The 21,562-nt window shown below is 41.1% G+C and overlaps 1 protein-coding gene across 2 annotated transcripts; it reads right to left on the bottom strand.

Moving 5' to 3' along the window:
- Nucleotides 1-17,287: 17,287 nt before the first annotated feature.
- Nucleotides 17,288-20,387, bottom strand: LOC118098987. Of its 2 annotated transcripts, none has more exons than XM_047341729.1 (2): nt 20,295-20,387; nt 17,288-19,450 (listed from the first exon to the last, which is right to left on the bottom strand). In XM_047341729.1, exons 1-2 carry the CDS (start codon nt 20,370-20,372, stop codon nt 18,341-18,343), a joined length of 1,188 nt encoding a protein of 395 aa, XP_047197685.1. In that variant the 5' UTR covers nt 20,373-20,387; the 3' UTR covers nt 17,288-18,340. The 2 variants fall into 2 exon arrangements, with proteins under 2 accessions (XP_047197685.1, XP_047197687.1); XM_047341731.1 differs by having other exon boundaries at nt 17,288-19,445; nt 20,295-20,372.
- Nucleotides 20,388-21,562: the final 1,175 nt, after the last annotated feature.

Genomic DNA, 21,562 nt, shown 5'->3' with positions numbered 1-21,562 from the left:
GTTTGTGGTAGCAGAGGCGGATCGCCTGACACACATTCGTGTGCAACCTGAACTGCTATTTGAGCAGCTGACGACTGCATCATTTGTTTGTTTTTCCGCTACAGCGAAGATGTTTTCAGGGACCACTAACTTTCGCCCACCCTCGCACGCTAAAAGTTCCTTCAGGCATCAATGAGCTCTTTGTCTGTGTTCTCCCGAATTACTTCTGGGCTTGAATATTTTAAAAACACAACTGCGTAACTTTTCCAACACCCAATGCTGTTTATCCTGTTTCAGATGTTTTCTGTGTGATCATAACTTGTACATTTCAAACACATGGGGAGGCATAAACATAGAAAAGCAAGCTGAAGCTCTTTATCGCCCTGGTGACTGCCTGTACTACAGGTCATAAACATCATTGTCCATGTAAACATCGTCAGGTCAGGATTCAGAAGTTGACTCACGCTCTCAAGAGTTCCTTTACCAGCGAGGCCAGTTTGTTCTGGTCCACAGCAAAACTGTGTTCAGTCGACAGGAGGAAGAGCAGCAGCAGAACCGTGATCCGGCTCCGGGCGTGCCATCTGAACCCAGATCAGGTTTATTAACATGGTATCTGAACCCCAGATCAGGTTTAACATGATATCTGGAACTCAGATCAGGTTTATTAACATGGTATCTGAACCCCAGATCAGGCTTATTAACATGGTATCTGGAACCCAGACTTGAGTTTGGCTGAAGGTATCTGGAACTCAGATCAGCTTATTAACATGGTATCTGAACTCTGATCAGGTTTATTAACATGGTATCTTGAACTCAGATCAGGCTTATTAACATGGTATCTGAACTCTGATCAGGTTTATTAACATGACATCTGAACCCAGATCAGGTTTATTAACATGGTATCTGAACCCAGATCAGGCTCTTATTAACATGGCATCTGAACCCAGATCAGGCCGATAACATGGTATCTGAACCCAGATCAGGTTTATTAACATGGTATCTGAACTCTGATCAGGTTTATTAACATGATATCTGAACCCAGATCAGGTTTATTAACATGGTATCTGAACCCAGGATCAGGTTTATAAACATGGTATCTGAACCCAGATCAGTTTATTAACATGATATCTGAACTCAGATCAGGTTTATTAACATGGTATCTGAACCCAGATCAGGTTTATTAACATGGTATCTGGAACCTACATCAGGTTTATTATTAACATGGTATCTGAACTCAGATCAGGTTTATTAACATGGTATCTGGAACCCAGATCAGGCTTATTAACATGGCATCTGAACCCAGATCAGTTTATTAACATGGTATCTGAACTCTGATCAGGTTTATTAACATGGCATCTGAACTCAGATCAGGCTTATTAACATGGTATCTGAACTCTGATCAGGTTTATTAACATGGTATCGGAACTCAGATCAGGTTTATTAACATGGTATCTGAACTCAGATCAGGTTTATTAACATGGTATCTGAACCCAGATCAGGTTTATTAACATGGCATCTGAACCCAGACTGTGTTTATTAAAAGTATCTGAACTCAGATCAGGTTTATTAACATGGTATCTGAACTCAGATCAGTTTGATAACATGGTATCTGAACCAGATCAGGTTTATTAACATGGTATCTGGAACCCAGATCAGGTTTATTCAAAGTATCTGAACTCAGATCAGGTTTATTAACATGGTATCTGAACCCAGATCAGGTTTATTAAAAGTATCTGGAACCCAGATCAGTTTATTAACATGGTATCTGAACTCAGATCAGGTTTATTCAAAGTATCTGAACTCAGATCAGGTTTATTCAAAGTATCTGAACTCAGATCAGGTTTATTAACATGGTATCTGAACACAGATCAGGTTTATTAACATGGTATCTGAACACAGATCAGGTTTATTAACATGGTATCTGAACTCAGATCAGGTTTATTAATACGGTATCTGGAACTCAGATCAGGTTTATTAAAAGACTAAACTCAGATCAGATTTATTAAAAAGCATCTGAACTCAGATCAGACTTTTCTAACATTTTCAGAGATTTCAACTTAAATTTCTTCTAATTTATGGATTCAGATGTAAATAATCATATTCAGTGGACGGATCTTTACAATAACTGATATTTGTAAGTTAGAGCAGATCCACATGTGTTCAATGGAGACACTTTGATGCATCGCAAATAGTTTTCACTAAAAAATCTCAAAACCCAATTGTATTTCATGTGTGAACTATAGATTTGTCTTGTTGTAAAGAAAGTGTGTTATAGAGAATAATACAGGACGTGACAGTTTGTATATACGATGTATGGAACTGGAATAGCTCAATGGTTTCTCCACATCAGAGTAAGATGGACGATCTCTGACTACAACTGCAGCTCCACCCATTCACCCATTAGCCACAAGAGTCTTCAGACGTATTCCTCCTTCTTTATGTCGCCGATATGAAAACGTACTTTACACAATAAACAATAAGCATCTTATCTGAAAGGGTTTTTCTTAATTCAAGTTCTATATATTTGGTTGTATATATGTTTTCTTTTTATTTAGTTATTTTTATTTAAGTTAATTGTTAAACTGTAAAAAATAAATAATAAAACCTCAGTTATACATATTATTGGCAAAGGTCTGAATAACGATATCTCAGCAATCACTGACTATACATTTTTGATCATCAGAATTTTTTACTCCCTAATATCGCATCAGCCCTGCAAACATCGGGATCAGGGCTGTATAGAATAAATACAGTTCATAGTAATTGTAGCTTTGGTCAGTTCTTTGCTTCCATACTTCAGACCTGGCTTCGGGAAAAACATTCATCAAAATCAAACCTTTGACAATGTGTCAGATAAGAGACGCCACCAAGGCTCAAATAGAACTGAAGTTTTAGAGTGAAATGAGCTGAAGTGTATTTACCTCCTTGTTGGAGAAGCTGTCAGACGTTGCTGTTGAGTTCTCTTCAGATCGGACGAGCCAGTGAACGATGTCAGAAGGAGAGAAGATTGTTAGACCTCTAATTGGTAGTTTCTCAGATCGGTGCTGTGACCTTATTTGAACATATTCCTCACAACACGGAAGAAGATCACAAACATTTAGCAGTTTGAAATCAGGAATCCCAGATACTATGGGAGGTCTTTTTCTTGTCTTTCACATCGCCTCTTGTTTTGTGTTGTCACTTCATGAAGCTGTGAACGATTTCAGATACAAAGGTATTTACAAGATGAGCGAGAGAAGGAAGGAGAGCAGCTGGAGCAATTGAGGGGCCTCTGCCCCATTACTGAATCAATTAAAGAATTAACCCTGGAGCTGAAATGAACAGTTCATTAATGACAGAAGAACTGAGAAAACCAAATGTTCTTTTTTTATAGTCAACCGGTTTCAGGTCAATCAAATTGATAAACAAATCGACTTTGCTGAAGTGATGAGAACATGAGAAGGAAAAGAAAACAAGTCTGTTGAAACCAGTTTTGGACCAAGTTCAAATCTGAATGCTGAGAATTATGTTTCTGTGGAAAGATCGATCAAAGCTTCCTTTTCTTCTGTCTCTATCGTAGGATCTGCACGTCAGAGTGAGACGACGGTTTCAACACGATGAACGCTCTGATGTGCAGACAAGATGGAGATAAAGAAAAGGAGAAGGAACCTCGACACTTCTGCTGTGAGAACCAGAGCAGAGACGTGTTCACAGCACAAACATTCACTTTGACGTTTTCTGGTTAAAACATGAGCCGTGGAAGAAAGGAAATCCTGAGTATTGATGGTTTAAGGTTCTGGTGCAATGAAAAGGAGGGGGGGTGTAGGCTGTAAAAGTCAGAGAGCTAAAATCACCTGCTCCAACAGTCAGATGTAAGGTGGTCTTGGACATGTCCTCGTTATGTTCTGGCCTCACACTGATAATTTCCACCATGTTCAGCTGTGATATTAGTGATGGTGAAAGCTTTATGGATGTTTTAACAGACGCTGTGGATTCTCTTTGTGCTGCTGATGTCTGATCAGAATATTTATGGGGCAGAAGTCAAACGACTCCATATCTGCACATTTAAATGTAAAGGACAAAGAATGGGACAGATTCAATATCTCTTCACTTAATAACCTGTGTTTCACTCACATGTCACAGTAATAATGATGTTTGCTGAACTCCTTCCCAGCTCATTCTCAGCTGTGTGCATTTCCAGAGTCTGGATTTGACTGGATGGAGCTGGAGGACAAATTGTGTCTCTCTTCACTGAGAGGTTGGAACTGTTTTATCTCCACTTCTCTTGTACCAGGTGTATTTAGCTGCTGGGTTAGCATCACTGCTGCAGGTCAGAGTCACTGAGCTGTTCTCCATGATCTCACCAGAGTGAACCTCCACTGAGACACAGAGGAACCTTTGAGCATCTGAAGGATAGTTTATATTAACACAGGATGAGAGAATACACCAAAACACTGTCGGTATTATTTGTTAAAATTTAAATTATTTCCACATTATTGTAGCTTCATGAGGAGGAGTAAACTCACACACTGTATGTCTTTTTTCATATTATGTTTTATGAAACGCCTCTTTGTATAAGTTCTGGCTTTTGTGAACTTGCGGCCAGTTCCATTTTGAGCAACCAGCTTGTTGTGTAACCTCTGCAGAGCTTACTATTAAAAAGACTCAAAGGCAACTCCAGTCTGAGAATTTATTTCAAATCTCAAGATGAATTTCCATCACAAACTTGCCAATACCAGATCCCTTGAAAGACTGCCTGGACCCGAGAAGTCTTCGGTGGTTGGCCACCCGGGAGAGAAAATCTTCTTCCTCTACCTCCAACAGTGAAGAGAAGAGAGGGCCAAATAACTGTGTCTGACCTTCTTCACAGGGATCCAAAGACCTCTCATTGTCTTACACCAGAGATGTTGAAATTCAGATTTCATGACTGTTTAGATGATTTCTCAACATGAAATCAAACATAAGAAATAATACATTACAAAACAAGGGTTTTGGTTTGAACAAAATAGTCATTCTCTCTGGATTATTGTGGATTATTAATGTTAATCGACCCATCTGGTGGCAATCATCCTAGTTGGAAGGCATTTTTCCTGTTTTTGGCCAAAAGAGAAACAACGATTCGCGGAGACGCTCCACGCCTTAAATTATGTTCAAGGGAAATTGTGGATGAAAAAGATTCACACCTAATTGATAAGGATGGGTGGGAATAAGGGAAGCCAGGGGATTTCAGAACCCAGAGTCCAAATGGTGGGCTTTATGGTTGCAAGAGTGAGGACGGGAAAGTGTGACATTTTCTTTCCAATATGGTCCAGAGACTTTGCTTTTCTCATAACGTGGTCATTCAGTGTCGAAAAAATTAAACTTTTTAAGAGAGACACTTCTAGAAAGAGGAAGAATTAAAAGCAACAAAAAAAAAAAAAAGAGAAAAAAATAATAAATAAATCAAGGTCGAATGTGGAGACAGAAGATAATAAGAAAGTGTCTTGAAATGTGGGAAAAAGAGGCAGATGTAGGGACAGAAACAAACATTTAAACAGATGGCTAAGGCTGAAAGAAGGAAGCTGAGAAAGTTGAAAAGAAATCCTATATAGATCTCTGTATCCTCCCCTTACAGGGTGTGGCAGTCCTCACCTCGACGCCCGCCTTCCTCCACCCCAACGACAAAACCCTCCTCCATATGATGTGCAGAGACCAGACTCCACTATCTCACCATCAGGTCTATCTCAGACTCCACCCACCGCTCTCCCAGTCTATGAGATGGGGCAGCGAGGACTGGAATGAGACTTCACCTCTTCCTCATCTTTAGGCCCCACTGACTTTGCAAAGATATGTCTGCACTGTGGGGAGACCTCCGTCCTCGACTTCACCAGACTGGGATGTGATGCGTTAGCAGAGCCAACTTTACTGAACCAGGAAGAGAGGGGCGCGGACGGGTCAGTGTGGGCGAGGTTTGCAGATCCCACACCCCTTCTCAAATGCGCCGCCCAGTTTGACAACATCCCATAAGGTTTGGAACATGATTTTCTGTTGTCTCCTGTTGCCCAATTAATCTATTAGAAGAGATTTGATGATGGTGTTAGGCCTCAATTTAGTATCCTCCCTGATGGAGTGACAGTTACGCACAATTCTTCTTCACAATGTCACAGACCATGAAGGTTTGTATATCAGTGGCAACTTCCTATAAAATGCCTCCACTGATCTGCTCTCCACGTCACACCTCTTGTCACCCCTTCAGATTTTATGCACACTGATTAATTGCACTGCACTTCACATGACAGACACAGCAGATCACGCTATGAATCTCTGTTTTTTGCCTTTCCTGATGATTCTCTGAAAGTGTCCAATATTTTTTGGTCTGTCTCAGAAGTGCAGCTCTGTCTCACCTACACTGACCAACAGATGGCACTGTTTCATGCCTTCGAATTCCAGCCTCACATCTGCCTCCAAGTCCCATGATGACCAGTGGCAAGACTTAGCCCATTTGTCAGATCATGCCAGGCTGCCGTTGATTGGCAACCCACAACGACGCCGAAGTAATGTATTCACCTAGTCTGAGGCATTTGATCTAAAATGTCCCAACCTTCTGTTCTCCAGCCACACGCCATTCTGTTGTGACTGAAAATCACCTTCATTCTTATGCCATGTTGTCCAACCTCTGATGTTTCTCCCTACTTTCAGATCTGCCTGAAACACTGTGGGCAAAGGACAATATGATGTGGGCCTCATCAGAAACTTCGATCCAGTCAAAATCACTCCAAAAATCTGGATTACAGGCCATGTAAACAACAATATCCACTCAGACAGGAAGCAGGAGGGGATACGTCCTGTTTTTAACTTTTGCAGGCTGGTGTAATTGTCCCTCGCCCTGATTCACCGGTCCGCACTCCACTGTTTCCAGTTAAGAAGATCCGAGACAAAGGTCATCCTGGTCACGAGTGGGCGGCTTGTGCAGGATCTGAAGGCTGGGTGAATGATGCCAATTTCTCGACGTCATTGTTCAACCCATACACGCCAAGCTTCCTTGTAAAATCTGCATCTAATGGCGTGGTTTTCGGTTGCAGACTTATCCAATGCTTTTTAGTGTTCTGTCCAGGGAGCAGCCAGTACTGGTCAGTTTTACTTAAAAAAACAATTCTTGACACGCTCACTGCGTTAAGGCTACACGTAACTTCCATCATTATACAATCAGGCTCTAGGAACAGTCTTGAACCCCCATCCTCACTCCGGCCCAGCTCTCTTGGTGGTGTTGATGATCTACTAATTGCCAGTCCCACACAGGAGCAATGTGAAACAGATACGATCGCTTTGCTGAGACATCTGGCTCGTGACGGCCATAAAGTCAGAATCAGCAACTACAGTTTGAACAACAAACTGTCACGTTTCTGGGTCATGTCGCTCAAGGATCTCTATCTGATAAGAGAGAAGCATGCAGCAATATGCTCAAACTCCTGACAAAGAAACAACTCACGCCATTCATCGCACATGTTCTTTCTGTAGAACTGCTTCATTCCTGACTTTGCTCTTCTTGAAGCCCCTTTAGTGCTCTGTACCATGGCAATCACTCACTCCTCACGACCGTGTGTGGTTTGGACTCCAGAGGCAGACGAGGCATTTGTCACACTGAAGAAGACGCTGCAGCAATTCCTCCACTTTGCTTCCTAACCCTTGACAAACCTTTGTTCAGGCTGTGGATGAGAGAGACTGCTGCATGACTTCTGTCCTCCTTCAGTCTCATGGTGACACAGCCATCGCCTGTCGCCATCTGCCAAACTTGATCCGGGTGGCAGCTGCCTTCCATCGTTGTTTGCGCACAGTGGTCGCCTCAGAAAAGCTGCCCTGCCTCACGAGACATAGTAGGTTACCTGACTGACAACTGTCTGCTGGGTCCGCCTACGACCCTGTCTCTGGTACTAACAGGTTATTTTTCAGTTGACTCAGATAACGAAGTTCTCCTAGAGTCTTCTTCTCATCACCTCAGCCCAGGGGCAGCAGAGTTCATCGCACCTGCCACGGAAGCACAAAATCTGGCTTACTGCAAAACACGCACAGTCCACACTGAATTCCAGATATGCCTTTGTGTAATCACATTTTGGCGCCTCTGGGCAACACAGAAACTCCCCTACTTATCTTCTTGGTAAAAGATAGCACACCACGGTCTCATCACAGATCTTCTATCTGTCATTTTGCAATGTTAAGAGACATTATTCACCATGTAGAACCCTAGCAGAATTTCCAGTGACAATGGCAAACCAGAACGAAGCTGTCAAATGCACTGGTTCTCATCTAACATGGATGTTAAACAAGCACTGCATATCATCCAGCCAGTGGTGGAGCTGTGAACGAGAGATCACACCAAAACTAAACTTCTTGCAAAGTGCTGTGAAGACACAGGTCTTGCAGGGACAAAAGTCCTGCCTCTGGTGCTGATGTACATTGAGGATGAGAAAAACGAACCAGGTCTAACACCTTTCACCTTATGAGATTCTTTTTGCAACTCCTCCTACATTGGTGTGATCCTCCGTCTTCTCTGCTTCCATCCACAGACTCTGTGTGACTTAATATGTTGTCCTATTGCTCTGACTTCTCTCTTTCAGACATCAGGAGACAGTGGCAGAGCCTCAACAGGCCCTGCTCAGCAACCACACAGCAGCAAAGTTAGCAGAGCCACCTGGATCCACGCCAGCCACTGCAATGAGTACCAGCTCCATCTGACCAGCTGATCGTCCCAAAGCGCCACACACCACACTTCCACAGGCTGAGAAGCACCGAGTGTTGTATGGATTAATCATGACGAGCTGGTTTCTGCCACAACACAGAAGAAATCTGCTCGATAACCAGACCATGGACAGGCCATGGCATCCATTTCGACATCCAGGCTGTGGCCTGAGAGGCTCAAGCATACGGTTACTCATGATCTCCTATTATTGTTTTGCACATTATTCTGTCTAGACGCACTCTGTAAAAGTCTCTGATGATCTAACGAACTCCTTTTCTCCTACAGTGTCCTCTCTGTGTCCATCCAGGACATGTATATTTGACGAGACACAAGAGAAGTGATTCAGTCCCCTTGATCCGTGAATTTATTCCCCATCCTCCCTACCTGACACCGACAGCACAGATGGTTCTACGACGATACTCAATTTAGGTTTTAATGTTATCCCAGATTGCTTTTCTTGCTATGTACTTATGATTTCACTGACAAACAGCTAATGCAATTATCCTCAACTTCATTTATGATGCCTTTAATTTAAACTTGTGATTTTTTAAGGTTGATGTGAGTTACTTTATGAAGCTTGTACATACTTAATCAATTTTTACTTCCTAGCAAGAATTTAAAAGATTTTACTTTGATATTTTCAACCTTAGATATACTGTATGTTGACATTTAACGTTTTATTACATTTTAATATGAGTTACTTTACAATCAATACAGTATGCAATTTGATGTTAATGAGATGATGATGTTGTTTGATTCGATTTCTTCCATTTTCATTTTAAATGCTTGCTCACTACAGGAAAATATTTTTTCTTTCCACAAAACAGCAGCTGCCATCGCCTATTGCACCTCCTGCCATGCACCATGTTCTAGAACCTCTCCATGGTGATGTGTTGAAGACTCGCCGATATTCTTCTATGATTATGATGTTGATTATGATGTTCTTGATTATTTTTCGTTAGTGATCCTATTTTTATTGATGATCAAAAGGGGAAGTGTAGTGGAAACTCTGGACCAGGTTGGTCTCACTGCTATGGACTTTGACTAACAGGGTGTATGCCCTTATTTGCGGATGTTTTCTTCCAATCACAGTGTTGACTTAGATGGACACAGATGATCTCATGTCTTTCATGTCTTTTTCATATTATGTTTTTATGAAATGCCTTTGTATAAATTTTGCTTTTGTGAACTTGCGTCAGTTCCACTTTGAGCAACCAGCTTGTTGTCACCTCTGAGCTTACTATTGTAAGACTCAAAGGCAACTCCAGTCTGAGAATTTCATTATTTCAAATCTCAAGATGAACGTAACACAGTATCAATAATATAAATCACAGAAACATAATAATCACTCATGACAAAATACATTTATAATAAAAAGAAGCACCAAGTAATAGAAGAAAATATAAACGAAGTTTAGAGATATTTTTACAAACTGGAGTAAATCTACTGCGCTACATGCTCTAACATTCCATCACGTTAAGTTTATACAGCAGCAGATTCACCTTCTACAATTAAAATGATCCAGTATGTGAATCTAATAATGGAGAAATGGTTTATTTTACTAAAGAATAAATCTGCATTAGTACATTCAATAGTTTCTGATTTTAATAGAAAACATCACTACAGTCAGCTACAAGTGGTTGTGAAGTCTGGTAGGATTCTTTGCTGCTGACGCCCTGGATATATACATACAGGCCCAAAGCCTGGACTGAAGCATTGTGGGAAACTTGGACCGTCTGCCCTCACAAACACTGGTCAATGTCTCTGTTTGATTCATCAACTTCACTGTCATGTGAACGTGTCTCTACTGTGCAAAGCAATGAAGTGACAGAAAAATAAATAGAATTTAATTAAACCCTTTGATCACAGACAGTAATAATAACATGAGTAAGTTCTGCAGTTTCTGCTATTTACACAGAGTCAAAGATGTTTATTGTTGAACTCCCCTTGAAAGATATAGATTTTACACACACATTTAGATATGCACTATATGCAGACTGTGGAGGATGGACTATTGACAGGGACAGATATTATAATTTAAAACAGTTATATTCCACAGTTCCAAATGACCTTAGATCACATTCAACTTAATCTTGCTTTATCGTCATCATATGGTGCACAGACGGAATATCTTCCTCCGTGTTTATTACATTGCATTATATTCAATCAATCAATCAATCAAATTTCATTTGTATAGCCCATATTCACAAATCACAATTTGTCTCATAGAGCTTTAACATGGTGTGACATCCTCTGCCCTTAACCCTCAACAAGAGTCAGGAAAAACTACTAAAAACCCTTTTAACAGGTAAAGAAGGTAGAAACCTCAGAGAGAGCCACATGTGAGGATCCCTCTCCCAGGACGGACAGAAGTGCAATGGATGTCAAGTGTAAAGGAGAACATCATCAAGATAAAGGTTTTAGCAGCATTGATTAGGGTAAACATTTTGAAGTATAACTGAAGGTCAGTGATTTGGTGGATTAATGTCATTAATGGTCAAGTGTCTGAGGAGAAATACTATGTATCGAGCAGTCCTGCTGCAATCATAGTCCATGGTCAGCAGCCAGCAAGATCATGATCCACCATCAAGATCGGATGCCACTATAGTCCACAGTTATTGTCCACTGCCGCTGCCATTAGGATCCATCATCAGCTGCCACCTCGGTCGTGGTCCACTACCAGTATCTGATGCCAACACGATAAAGGATCTGCCTTTGTTATCACGATCAGCCAGCACGATGCAGAATCCGCCATACTGGATCCACCATTACGATCTCTGATACGCAATCCAACGATCCTAATCCATGATGTGGCCACAGCCGCGGCCTGGATCTGTGGACGATAAGGCAAGGGACTCGGGGAAGAAGTCAAGTCAGTAACATGTATTGATGGGATATGAATTACTTTGATGTGATAATGATTGAGAAGAGGAAGGAGAAGCTGGAAAGAGAAGCTCCGTGTGTCATGTGTCCCCCGACCTTCTAGACCTATAGCAGCCTAACTAAGAGCAGGTCTAGGACAAGCCTGGACCAGCTCTAACTATAAGCTTTATCAAAAAGGAAGGTTTTAAGCCTACTCTTAAACGTACAGATGGTGTCTGCCTCCCGAACTGAAAGTGGGAGATGATTCCACAGGAGAGGAGCTTGATAGCTGAAAGCTCTGGCTCCTACTCTACTTTAGAGACTTTAGGGACGACAAGTAAGCCTGAATTCTGGGAGCGCAGTGCTCTAGTGGGTTGATAAGGTACTAACAGCTCTTTAAGATATAATGGTGCCATATTGTTAAGGGCCTTGAAGGTGAGGAGGAGAATTTTAAATTCTATTCTAGATTTAACCGGAAGCCAGTGTAGCGAAGCTAATACTGAGAAATGTGCTCTCTTTTCTTGGTTCTTGTCAGGACACGTGCTGCAGCATTTTGGACAAGCTGCAGAGTCTTTAACGACTTACTGCTGGAGCCTGATAATAAGGAATTACAATAATCCAGTCTGGATGTAACAAAGGCGTGGATTAGTTTTTCCGTATCCTTTTGAGAAAGGACATGTCTGATTTTGGAGATATTACGCAAGTGAAAAAGGCTGTCCTAGAAATTTGTTTTAAGTGAGAATTAAAGGATAAATCAGGATCGAAGATCACTCCCAAGTTCCTGACTGTTTCATTGGAAGCAAGGGCAATGTCGTCTAGCGCAGCTATATCGTTAGATAATGTATCTCTAAGGTGTTTAGGGCCAAGTATTAGAACCTCTGTTTTATCTGAGTTTAATAAGAGAAAATTGCGGGTCATCCAGGTTTTTATGTCCTTGAGACATGCTTGGAGTTTAGTTATTTGATTACTTTGTTCAGGTTTTATTGACAAGTATAACTGGGTGTCATCCGCATAGCAGTGGAAATTTACCGAGTGTGTCCTGATAATGTTTCCAAGTGGAAGCATATATAATGAGAATAAAGTGGCGAGCACAGAGCCTTGTGGAACACCATGGTTAACTTTGGTGCGCACAGATGACTCATCATTAATTTGCACGAATTGGGAGCGGTCTGAAAAATAGGATTTAAACCATTTTAGGCGGGTTCCTTTAATGCTAATTAACTGTTCTAGTCTCTGTAATAAAATATTATGGTCAATTGTGTCAAATGCTGCACTGAGATCTAACAGGACGAGGACAGACACAAACCCTGATCTGAAGCTATTAGAAGATCATTAGTGACTTTTGCCAAGGCTGTCTCTGTGCTGTGATTGGCTCTAAACCCTGACTGAAAGTCTTCATATATATTATTTTCCTGGAGAAACTCACACAGCTGATTGGCTACAACTTTTCTAGGATTTTAGACAGGAAGGGGAGGTTAGATATCGGACGATAATTGGCTAAAACCTCTGGGTCTAAGGTGGGTTTTTGAGGAGGGTTTGATTACAGCTATTTTAAAAGACTGTGGTACATATCCTGATGATAATGACAGATGTATTGTGTTCAGTAATGAACTGTCAATTAGGGGCAGAATTTCTTTAAGTAATTTTGTAGGAATGGGGTCTGAGATACAAGTTGTTGGTTTAGAAGATGAGATTATTTTGGTCAGCTGATCGAGGCTGATCAGAGAGAAGCTGTCTAAATAATTAGTAGATTCTTGGCCGTTTCTGAGTTTTCTATTCTTGATGGGGTATTAGTGCCAATTGAGGGCAGGAGATGGTTGATTTGATTTCTAATGGTTAGAATTTTATCATTAAAGAAATTCATAAAGATATTGCTATTTAGGGATCGAGGAATACTGGGTTCGGTGGAGGTGTGACTCTCAGTCAGCTACAGAGCTGAAGAGAAACCTGGGGATGTTTTTATTCTCTTCTATTAGTTTTGAATAGTAGGCAGCTCTTGCTTTGTGGAGGGCCTTCTTATATGCTTTAACACTATTCTTCCAGTCTAGGAGATTTTCAACACGGTTGCTGGAGCGCCACTTCCTTTCTAGTTTTCTTGATACTTGTTTTAACTCATGTGTCTTGGAATTATACCACGGAGCTAATTTACTATGTTTTATATGTTTCTTTTTAGAGGCGCTATTGAGTCTAATGTTAATCGTAATGACCTTACAGAGCTATCGATTGAGATGGTCAATCTCAGTGGAGCTAGGGTTTTATGAATTTGTTGTTTATATCGACGGATAATACGGGTTTAAATGTAATCGGAATTATTTCCTTAAATTTAGCTACAGCACTATCAGGTAAACATCTTGAAAATGAGTTCATTATTAGTGGCATATATTCTGATAGTGAAAATCGAAGGTTATTAAATTATGGTCTGATAGAATTGGATTGCGCTGAAGTACTGTTAGATTTTCAATTTTGACACCGTATGATAATATAAGGTCAAGTGTGTGGTTACAACAATGAGTAGGTTGGTGTACACACTGACTGAAACCAATTGAGTCTAATTGCGAAATAAATGCTACGCTAAGGCTATCTTTATTATTGTCAACATGAATATTAAAGTCACCAACAATAATAATTTTATCGGTCTTTAGGACTAGGTTTGATAAAAACTCAGGGAATTCTGTTAAAAATTCCGTATAAGCCCCAGGGGCACGGTAAACTACAGCAAATATGATTGGCTGTTGGTGTTTCTTAGTTAGCGTGGAAGACTAAGAACAAGACATTCAAATGAGTTGTAGCTTAGTTTAGGTTTAGGATTAATTAATAGACTGGAGTTAAAAATAGCAGCAACTCCACCTCCTCGACCAAATTCTCTGGGAACGTGTGAATTTATATGACTGGGGGTAGATTCATTTAGACTGACATATTCATCAGGATGCAGCCACGTCTCAGTGAGGGACAATAAATCTATTTTATGATCTGAGACTAGTTCATTAACTAAAATAGCCTTTGATGACAATGATCTTATGTTTAACCGACCACATTTAAAAGTCTTTGTTTCCTGAGTTGTTGCAGAGGTTGTGTTAATTTGTATTAGATTTTTGTGTGGAATTCTCCCTCTGTTATTGTTTGGTTTAAATAATGTAACGGACGGTGGACAGACACAATCTCTATGGGGTTGTGGTTGTGTGACTGGTCCAGAGGAGCGCAGAGAAGTGTTTAGCACTGCAGCTCTGCGTCCTGGTCCCAACTCTGGGTTGTCATTTAATACACTGGGTAATATTCCTAGATAAGAGAGATGCTCCATCCCAAGTGGGATGAACGCCGTCTCTCCCAACAAGACCAGGTTTCCTCCAAAGAGTTTGCCAATTATCTACAAAGCCCACACCGTTTACAGGACAGCACCTGGACAGCCAGCGGTTAAAAGACAAGATGCGGCTAAACATGTCATCACCTGTTGTGTTAGGGAGAGGGCCAGAGAAAATTACTGTGTCCGACAGAGTTTTTGCAAAAGCACACACCGACTCCACATTAACTTTAGTGACCTCCGACATGCGAAGCCGGGAGTCGTTGCTGCCGACGTGAATTACGATCTTACTGTATTTACGTTTAGTTTTAGCCAGCAGCTTCAGTTTAGATTCGATGTCGCCGGCTCTGGCCCCTGGAATACAATTGACTATGGTCGCTGGTGTCGCTAACCTCACGTTTCTCAGAACCGAGTCACCAATGACCAGAGTTTGCTTCTCAACGGGTGCGTCGCTGAGTGGAGAAAATCTATTTGAAATGTGAGCTGGTGGGTCTTTAATCGTGGGCTTTTTAAGGGTAGCACTATGCCCCCTCCGGACAGTCACCCAGCCGCCCTGGGCTCCCGGCTGCACGGGACAAGTCGAGGGACTGCTAGCGGAAGCTAAGCTAAGTGGCTCCGCGGCGGCTAGCGGGGCTGGCTAACTACAGCTAACGGAGGTTCTAAGCAGCGGAGCCGAGCTTCTAAGTCGCTAAGCCTCGCCTCCATCGCTACCAATACACTACATTTATTACATGTACCACTACTGTTAAAGGAGGCAGAGGAGTAAGTAAACATGAGACACTTGGAGCGCGAGAGAGAGATGCCATCGCTTCTATATTAGACTACGAGGGTGAGCTCAAACAGAAGAATCCGGTGACACGCTGATGTAAGGACACAGAATCACTAAGCACCAAAGAGTAGGAGTTGGTATGTGTTGATGTTTAACTATAGACTTAGCCGTAGTGATATAGAGAAATATCTGTGTTAGCAGAGGAGCTAGTTCAGAGACAGCGACCACCACCAGCGGCAGGAAAACAGGAAATGACGCGACTCGCTTACCGTAGTACGTAGAATAGACCGTATCATGACCAGACCCAGCTAACTTTAAAAACCCTGCACTGAGTATCGTCTCAGGGGGATGTTCCATTTGCCGACAATGAGAGGAGGGGGGGATATGTATTTCTATTACTTTCTTATTTTTATTTTATAGCCAATGATTAGGCTAAATCAGTCCCAACATCTTTGTGGTGATGATTCTTTTCAGTACTTACAAAAGGAGTAATGTTTTATGTCCCTTTTATTTCCATGTGAATATGTTGTATGTCAGTATTCCGGTCTGTGAACCCCCCTGTCGCGCTGTGGTACGTGCCGCTCAGGAACCTGTCTCTCTGTCTGGGAGCTGGAAGAGAGACAGGTATGTTTACGGACTGTTCCGCTTCTAAGTGTCAGTCCAACGTTTAGTGCATGTTGCTGTGACTGCTTTCTGAAAGAGCAACAACAGACAGCTGTAGTGTGTAAAGCCCAAGTCTGTCCTGTGAGGAGTGTTCAGAGTTATTTCAAAAGTTAGCGCTGCATTGTTTTCTGCTGTTTTCCTTTGAAGTGCCGCCGACTCGCGCCGCAGCAACCCGCGGCATTATGGGAGATGTAGTTTTCTTGTGGGATTTGTATAGAACGCGTGTGAAGTGCATTGTTTCTTTTCAAATGTTGTTTGTGAACCCACATTAAGTCATTGTGTTTACTCTGTGATGGGTTAGACATGTGAGGCAGGGCATATTTATGTTTATTTTGTCCTTTGGTTTCATTATTATTTCATGCATCCTTTACAGTAGTCTAAGAAGAGGATGTGAACTGACGCAGTCCCTGTCACATGTTCTATCATCACAGTAAAAGAGATCCAAAGAGAGCTGTGGTGTCGGAGTGATTTTGTGGTGTGTCGCAGACTCGCTACATTTAGTTGAGAAAACTTTTAGTTTGCAGTGATCTTTGTTTTCAGGGAGATACACAAGTTCTCACAGTTTGCGACAGCTGGTTTCAGACCTGCCCTGGTGGAACGTATTCAACGCAGTTATCACCACTACAGACTCTGTAAATCTTATTATATATTATTATTATACATATGATTGTATAAAGTCATTATAAGAACTTCTTGTCGTGTTCATCTATATTTTGTAGTCGAGTGTCAACAAACACGTTCTCGGAAATGTTGTAATATCACAGACGACCGAGGATCAGACGATTAAACAGATAAGAGACAGTTCCAGTCAGTGGAAAAAACTAAGAAGAAAACAAACCAAAACTCATGTGTTTTTGTATTGGATTGGATTATATTACAATTACAGTAGGTAGGTAGGTGTGTATGTCGTCCAGTAACAAGTAATAACAGGTTGCACTGGTTGGCCAACATAATAAAAATCTTAAACAGATTATAAAGACAATATTCAACACACACACACACACACACACAGAGACCAGAGTGGATTCTGAGCAAAGCTTTAATAAGAAAAAACAGAACATCATGAAAATCAGTGATGCATTTTACATAGATTTGATTATATAGATTACATAAGTAGGTTGTCGTGGATTTTGGTTCATCACTGCTGACCCCGTTTCTGAGTCTGATCAGAGAGCAGAGGCCAAATTCTATATTTGATCAGCGACTCTTCCCGTCAGCCTGAGCTCGATATTCAGCTGTAAATCATCCAACAAGCACACAGGTAGTTTTTAAATCAGTTGTGAGGCATATTATAGTTACTGCATTATTTCATTTAACAGAGGAAAATAAACATCAGACTCAGTATCAGCACTAAAGCAAAAAGAAACACATTATAAGACTCCTCCACACACTCGAATCTGTGGAAAGCTCTTTGAACATTAGCAACGTTTCAGTCAGAGATTCTTTGAAGATGTTAGTCGCAGCTGTAAAAGTACACAACATCCTCATTGGCTTGTGCTGTTTTCTGTCGGAGCCAATTACCGTGGATATGAAACATGTTTCATGTCAGGAATGACCCTGCGATGGTCAAAGGTGAAAACTGGGTCTGAAGTGTGTCGCAGCCTTAACGAGCAGCGATCGAAGGGGCAGAGAGAACATCACTTGTTTATCACAGGAAACACAGGAGGTTCAGGAAGTGAAGTGACCGGAAATAGGACAACATGTGAGTTTCAAAATAAAACGAGGCAACATGCAGAATAAAAGGGTCGTTAAACTAAAGCGGAGATGTGACATTGATTTGTTTTGATGTAGAACACTTGTGTCAATCAGTAGAACTACACAAACCGCCGCAGTGAGCACGAGAGGTCCCGGCCCGATGAAGCCAACAGAACCACTTCATCCGCAGAAAGCACTAAGAAGACAAATAATAAAAACTCATTCTCTGGGATTGAGCGATTATTGATAAAGACAGATTGAAAACCGATTAAGACACAACGTTTGCTAACTGAGAGCTTCACTCACTCATTCTGCCTCTGACATGAGGCAGTTAACGTGTGCGCTGTCACAATCATCAGCTACACACGTTTGAGTGACCTTAATATTTACGTTGTTTACAACACTTCTGGTTGTTGTTTGTGGAGTTGGATGCTTCCTCGACTTCCAACACCACACTGACCTGGCGCTGTAAACTCTCCCTGAAGGCCCAACGCATGTATTCAGCTGACGTGTCATCAGGAACTATGATATGTGCCACAGTGGTGCTGCGTCCAGAAGCGCGTTGTCCGTTGAGCTGGATTTGCAGGTTGTAACACCGCTGATTGTTCCTGTTGAACAGTCCCTGGTTGTAAAGGCGAAGATTGCTCGATGTAATCAACTCGGACCTGGACTGGTTACTCAAGTGCTGGTTGTTCCATCGGTTAATTAAGTCTAAGGCTTCGTTGCGTAACTTTCTGTTGGTTTGAGCGATGGTAGAATCTCCTTCTTCTGTGAACGTGGTCACTCTCCTGGTGTTGTCTTCTTCCGTGGTACAGATCACTCTTGGATTATTGGGTTGTCGTTTGGCGCGGGATGTCTGGGAAAACACACACTCTCCAGGACCGATCACTCCACAGTAATCCCAGTCGTTGTCGAATGTTGTGTAGCACCAGGTGTAACTCTTACCATAGCTTCCACACTTGTGATCTGGGCGACAAGGCTCATTCTTGTAGGTGTGGTCTTGTAGAGGTGAGCAGTACTCCCAGCAATGTCCATCATGGCACCTGAAGTAATCCGTAAAATAAGAATCATAATACTGACAGCTGTCAACACATTGTCTATGATACCTGGTTTTATAAATCATTGCCTTCGGCTCCACCCGAGCACATTTGTCCCAGTGTCCTTCCCACAACAAACACTTGTAGAAGCTTTCTCCATGTTTGCCACAGGCATTGCGACAGGGGTTGCCTTTGTAATCAATGTCCTCTCCTGGTGAGCAGTAGTCCCAGCCCCTTAGGGAATTGCACCAGTAGTAGTCATAACCACGCTGTTCACACCTGTCAGAACATTGCACATCGTACTTGGAGGTGAAATGCATCGCCGGACATTCGTCAATACATTGATCCCAATAGGTGGCGGTTTCTCCAGGCGTGAGCCACAGTGAGAAGCAGAGGATGAAAGTGAACGACAGAGTGGAACGTCTCCTCGGATCTTCCATTTCAGCTCTGTGCTGCAGAGAGAGAGAGGGGGAGGGGGAGAAGAGGGGGAGAGGGAGAGAGAGAGAGAGGGAGAGAGAGAGAGAGAGAGAGGGGAGAGAGAGAGAGAGGGGGAGAGAGAGAGAGGGGGAGAGAGAGAGGGGGGAGAGAGGGAGAGAGAGACAGAGAGGAAGAATATAATACAAAATAATCCATAAATGGAATATTAATCGAAGGGATTTACAAATATAATATAGTTAATCAGTACATTTTAGAATTCAGTAAATAATTATGGAATAAAAAAATTAAAATGTTTACATTTCATTTCATTTTCAATATTTGTTTAAAAAACCTTTATAAATTATGGATTCACAAATTACATTAAGAACACAGATTTTAATCGGATATTTAAAATGAGAATTACCTTTCTTGTTTACGTTTACATCTGAATGCTGAGATAGTGAAGATTATAATTATAATAATGACGATGTCAGAAATAAACTAACGATAAAAGAAATTTAGAAATAATATTGTCAGAAAAATACTGTAACAGTAAATGAGTGAATGAGACTCAAACAAAACAAATAAAATAAAAAGGAAAAGAGTTTATGAAAACTGTTTTGAAGAATCTATTTAAAGTCACGTTTATTTGTGCAGTGCTCATATAACTCTACAATAATATAGAGTTACAGACATACTGACAATGCAAGTATATGAATAATAACGACAACAATAACAGTCAGAATAAAAAAGATTGAGTAATAATAGAACCAATGATTATAAAATATATCTGTTGATATTTTTATGAATTAAATCGACTGCGTCCCCTCAGACGTGGACATTTCTTTTCATGTCTAGAGATAATAGAAAAACTGTTACCGTCTGTTGCTCGTTCCGAAGTCTGTTATCTGCTTCTGAATTTCGGATATGTATACGCACGGCGTTGGACTGAAGCATTGTGGGAAACCTTGAAACTTGAACCGATCTCGTTAAACATTGTTCAATATTTCTGTTTGAGTCCAAGTGACCTTAGATCACATTCAACTTAATCTGCTTTATCGTCATCGTGGTGCACAGACGGAATATCTTCCTCCGTGTTTATTACATTGCAGAGTGCATATTATTATTATACATATGATTGTATAAAGTCATTATAAGAACTTCTTGTTGTGTTCATCTATATTTTGTAGTCGAGTGTCAACAAACACGTTCTCAGAAATGTTGTAATATCACAGACGACCGAGGGTCAGACGATTAAACAAATAAGAGACAGTTCCAGTCAGTGGAAAAAACTAAGAAGAAAACAAACCAAAACTCATGTGTTTTTATATTGGATTGGATTATATTACAATTACAGTAGGTAGTTAGTTAGTTAGTTAGTTAGTTAGTTAGTTAGGTAGGTGGGTCGTCCAGTCACAAGTAATAACAGGTTGCACTGGTTGGCCTACATAATAAAAAACTTAAACAGATTATAAAGACAATATTCAACACACACACACACACACACACACACACACACACACACACACACACACACAGAGACCAGAGTGGATTCTGAGCAAAGCTTTAATAAGAAAAAACAGAACATCACAAAAATCAGTGATGCATTTTACATAGATTTGATTATATAGATTACATAAGTAGGTTGTCGTGGATTTTGGTTCATCACTGCTGACCCAGTTTCTGAGTCTGATCAGAGAGCAGAGGCCAAATTCAATATTTGATAAGCGACTCTTCCCGTCAGCCTGAGCTCGATATTCAGCTGTAAATCATCCAACAAGCACACAGGTAGTTAATTAGACGAGACTTCAGAAGGAAAACAAACATGGAGGCGTGTTCTGTTTTGCAGCAAAAAACAGAAAAGAGAGAGAGAGAGACTTTTTGACTTTTAAGATAACTTTTATTTAGATAATTTCATGATCTCTCCAATACTAGCATCAGCAAAAAAATTATAAATAACACTTCAATCAGGTCATATTTTACAAAAGAAAAAACTACATGTCACACACACACACACAGAGTTTAAAAATGAAGGACCAGTGAACCGTCCTCCTCTACTGAACATAGAACCTGTCTGATCCCCCACTGAGACGTAAAAGCTTCCAGGTTACTGGTCAGGCTGTAGAAGGCGTGTTCTACTCTCAGGC

Source organism: Hippoglossus stenolepis, chromosome 2, assembly GCF_022539355.2.
Source record: "Hippoglossus stenolepis isolate QCI-W04-F060 chromosome 2, HSTE1.2, whole genome shotgun sequence".
Lineage (NCBI taxonomy): Eukaryota > Metazoa > Chordata > Actinopteri > Pleuronectiformes > Pleuronectidae > Hippoglossus > Hippoglossus stenolepis.
The sequence above is the reverse complement of the archived record's forward strand: the minus strand, read 5'-3'. Positions and strand labels throughout refer to the sequence as shown.

What these genes read in the sequence shown, in the direction of transcription:
- LOC118098987 (XM_047341729.1), bottom strand. Translation starts at nt 20,372, where the DNA reads ATGCTTCAGTCCAACGCCGTGCGTATACATATCCGAAATTCAGAAGCA. An exon ending in TTCGGAACGAGCAACAGACG is followed by an intron (nt 19,451 to 20,294) that starts GTAACAGTTTTT and finishes CTCTCTCTGCAG; the next exon opens with CACAGAGCTGAAATGGAAGA.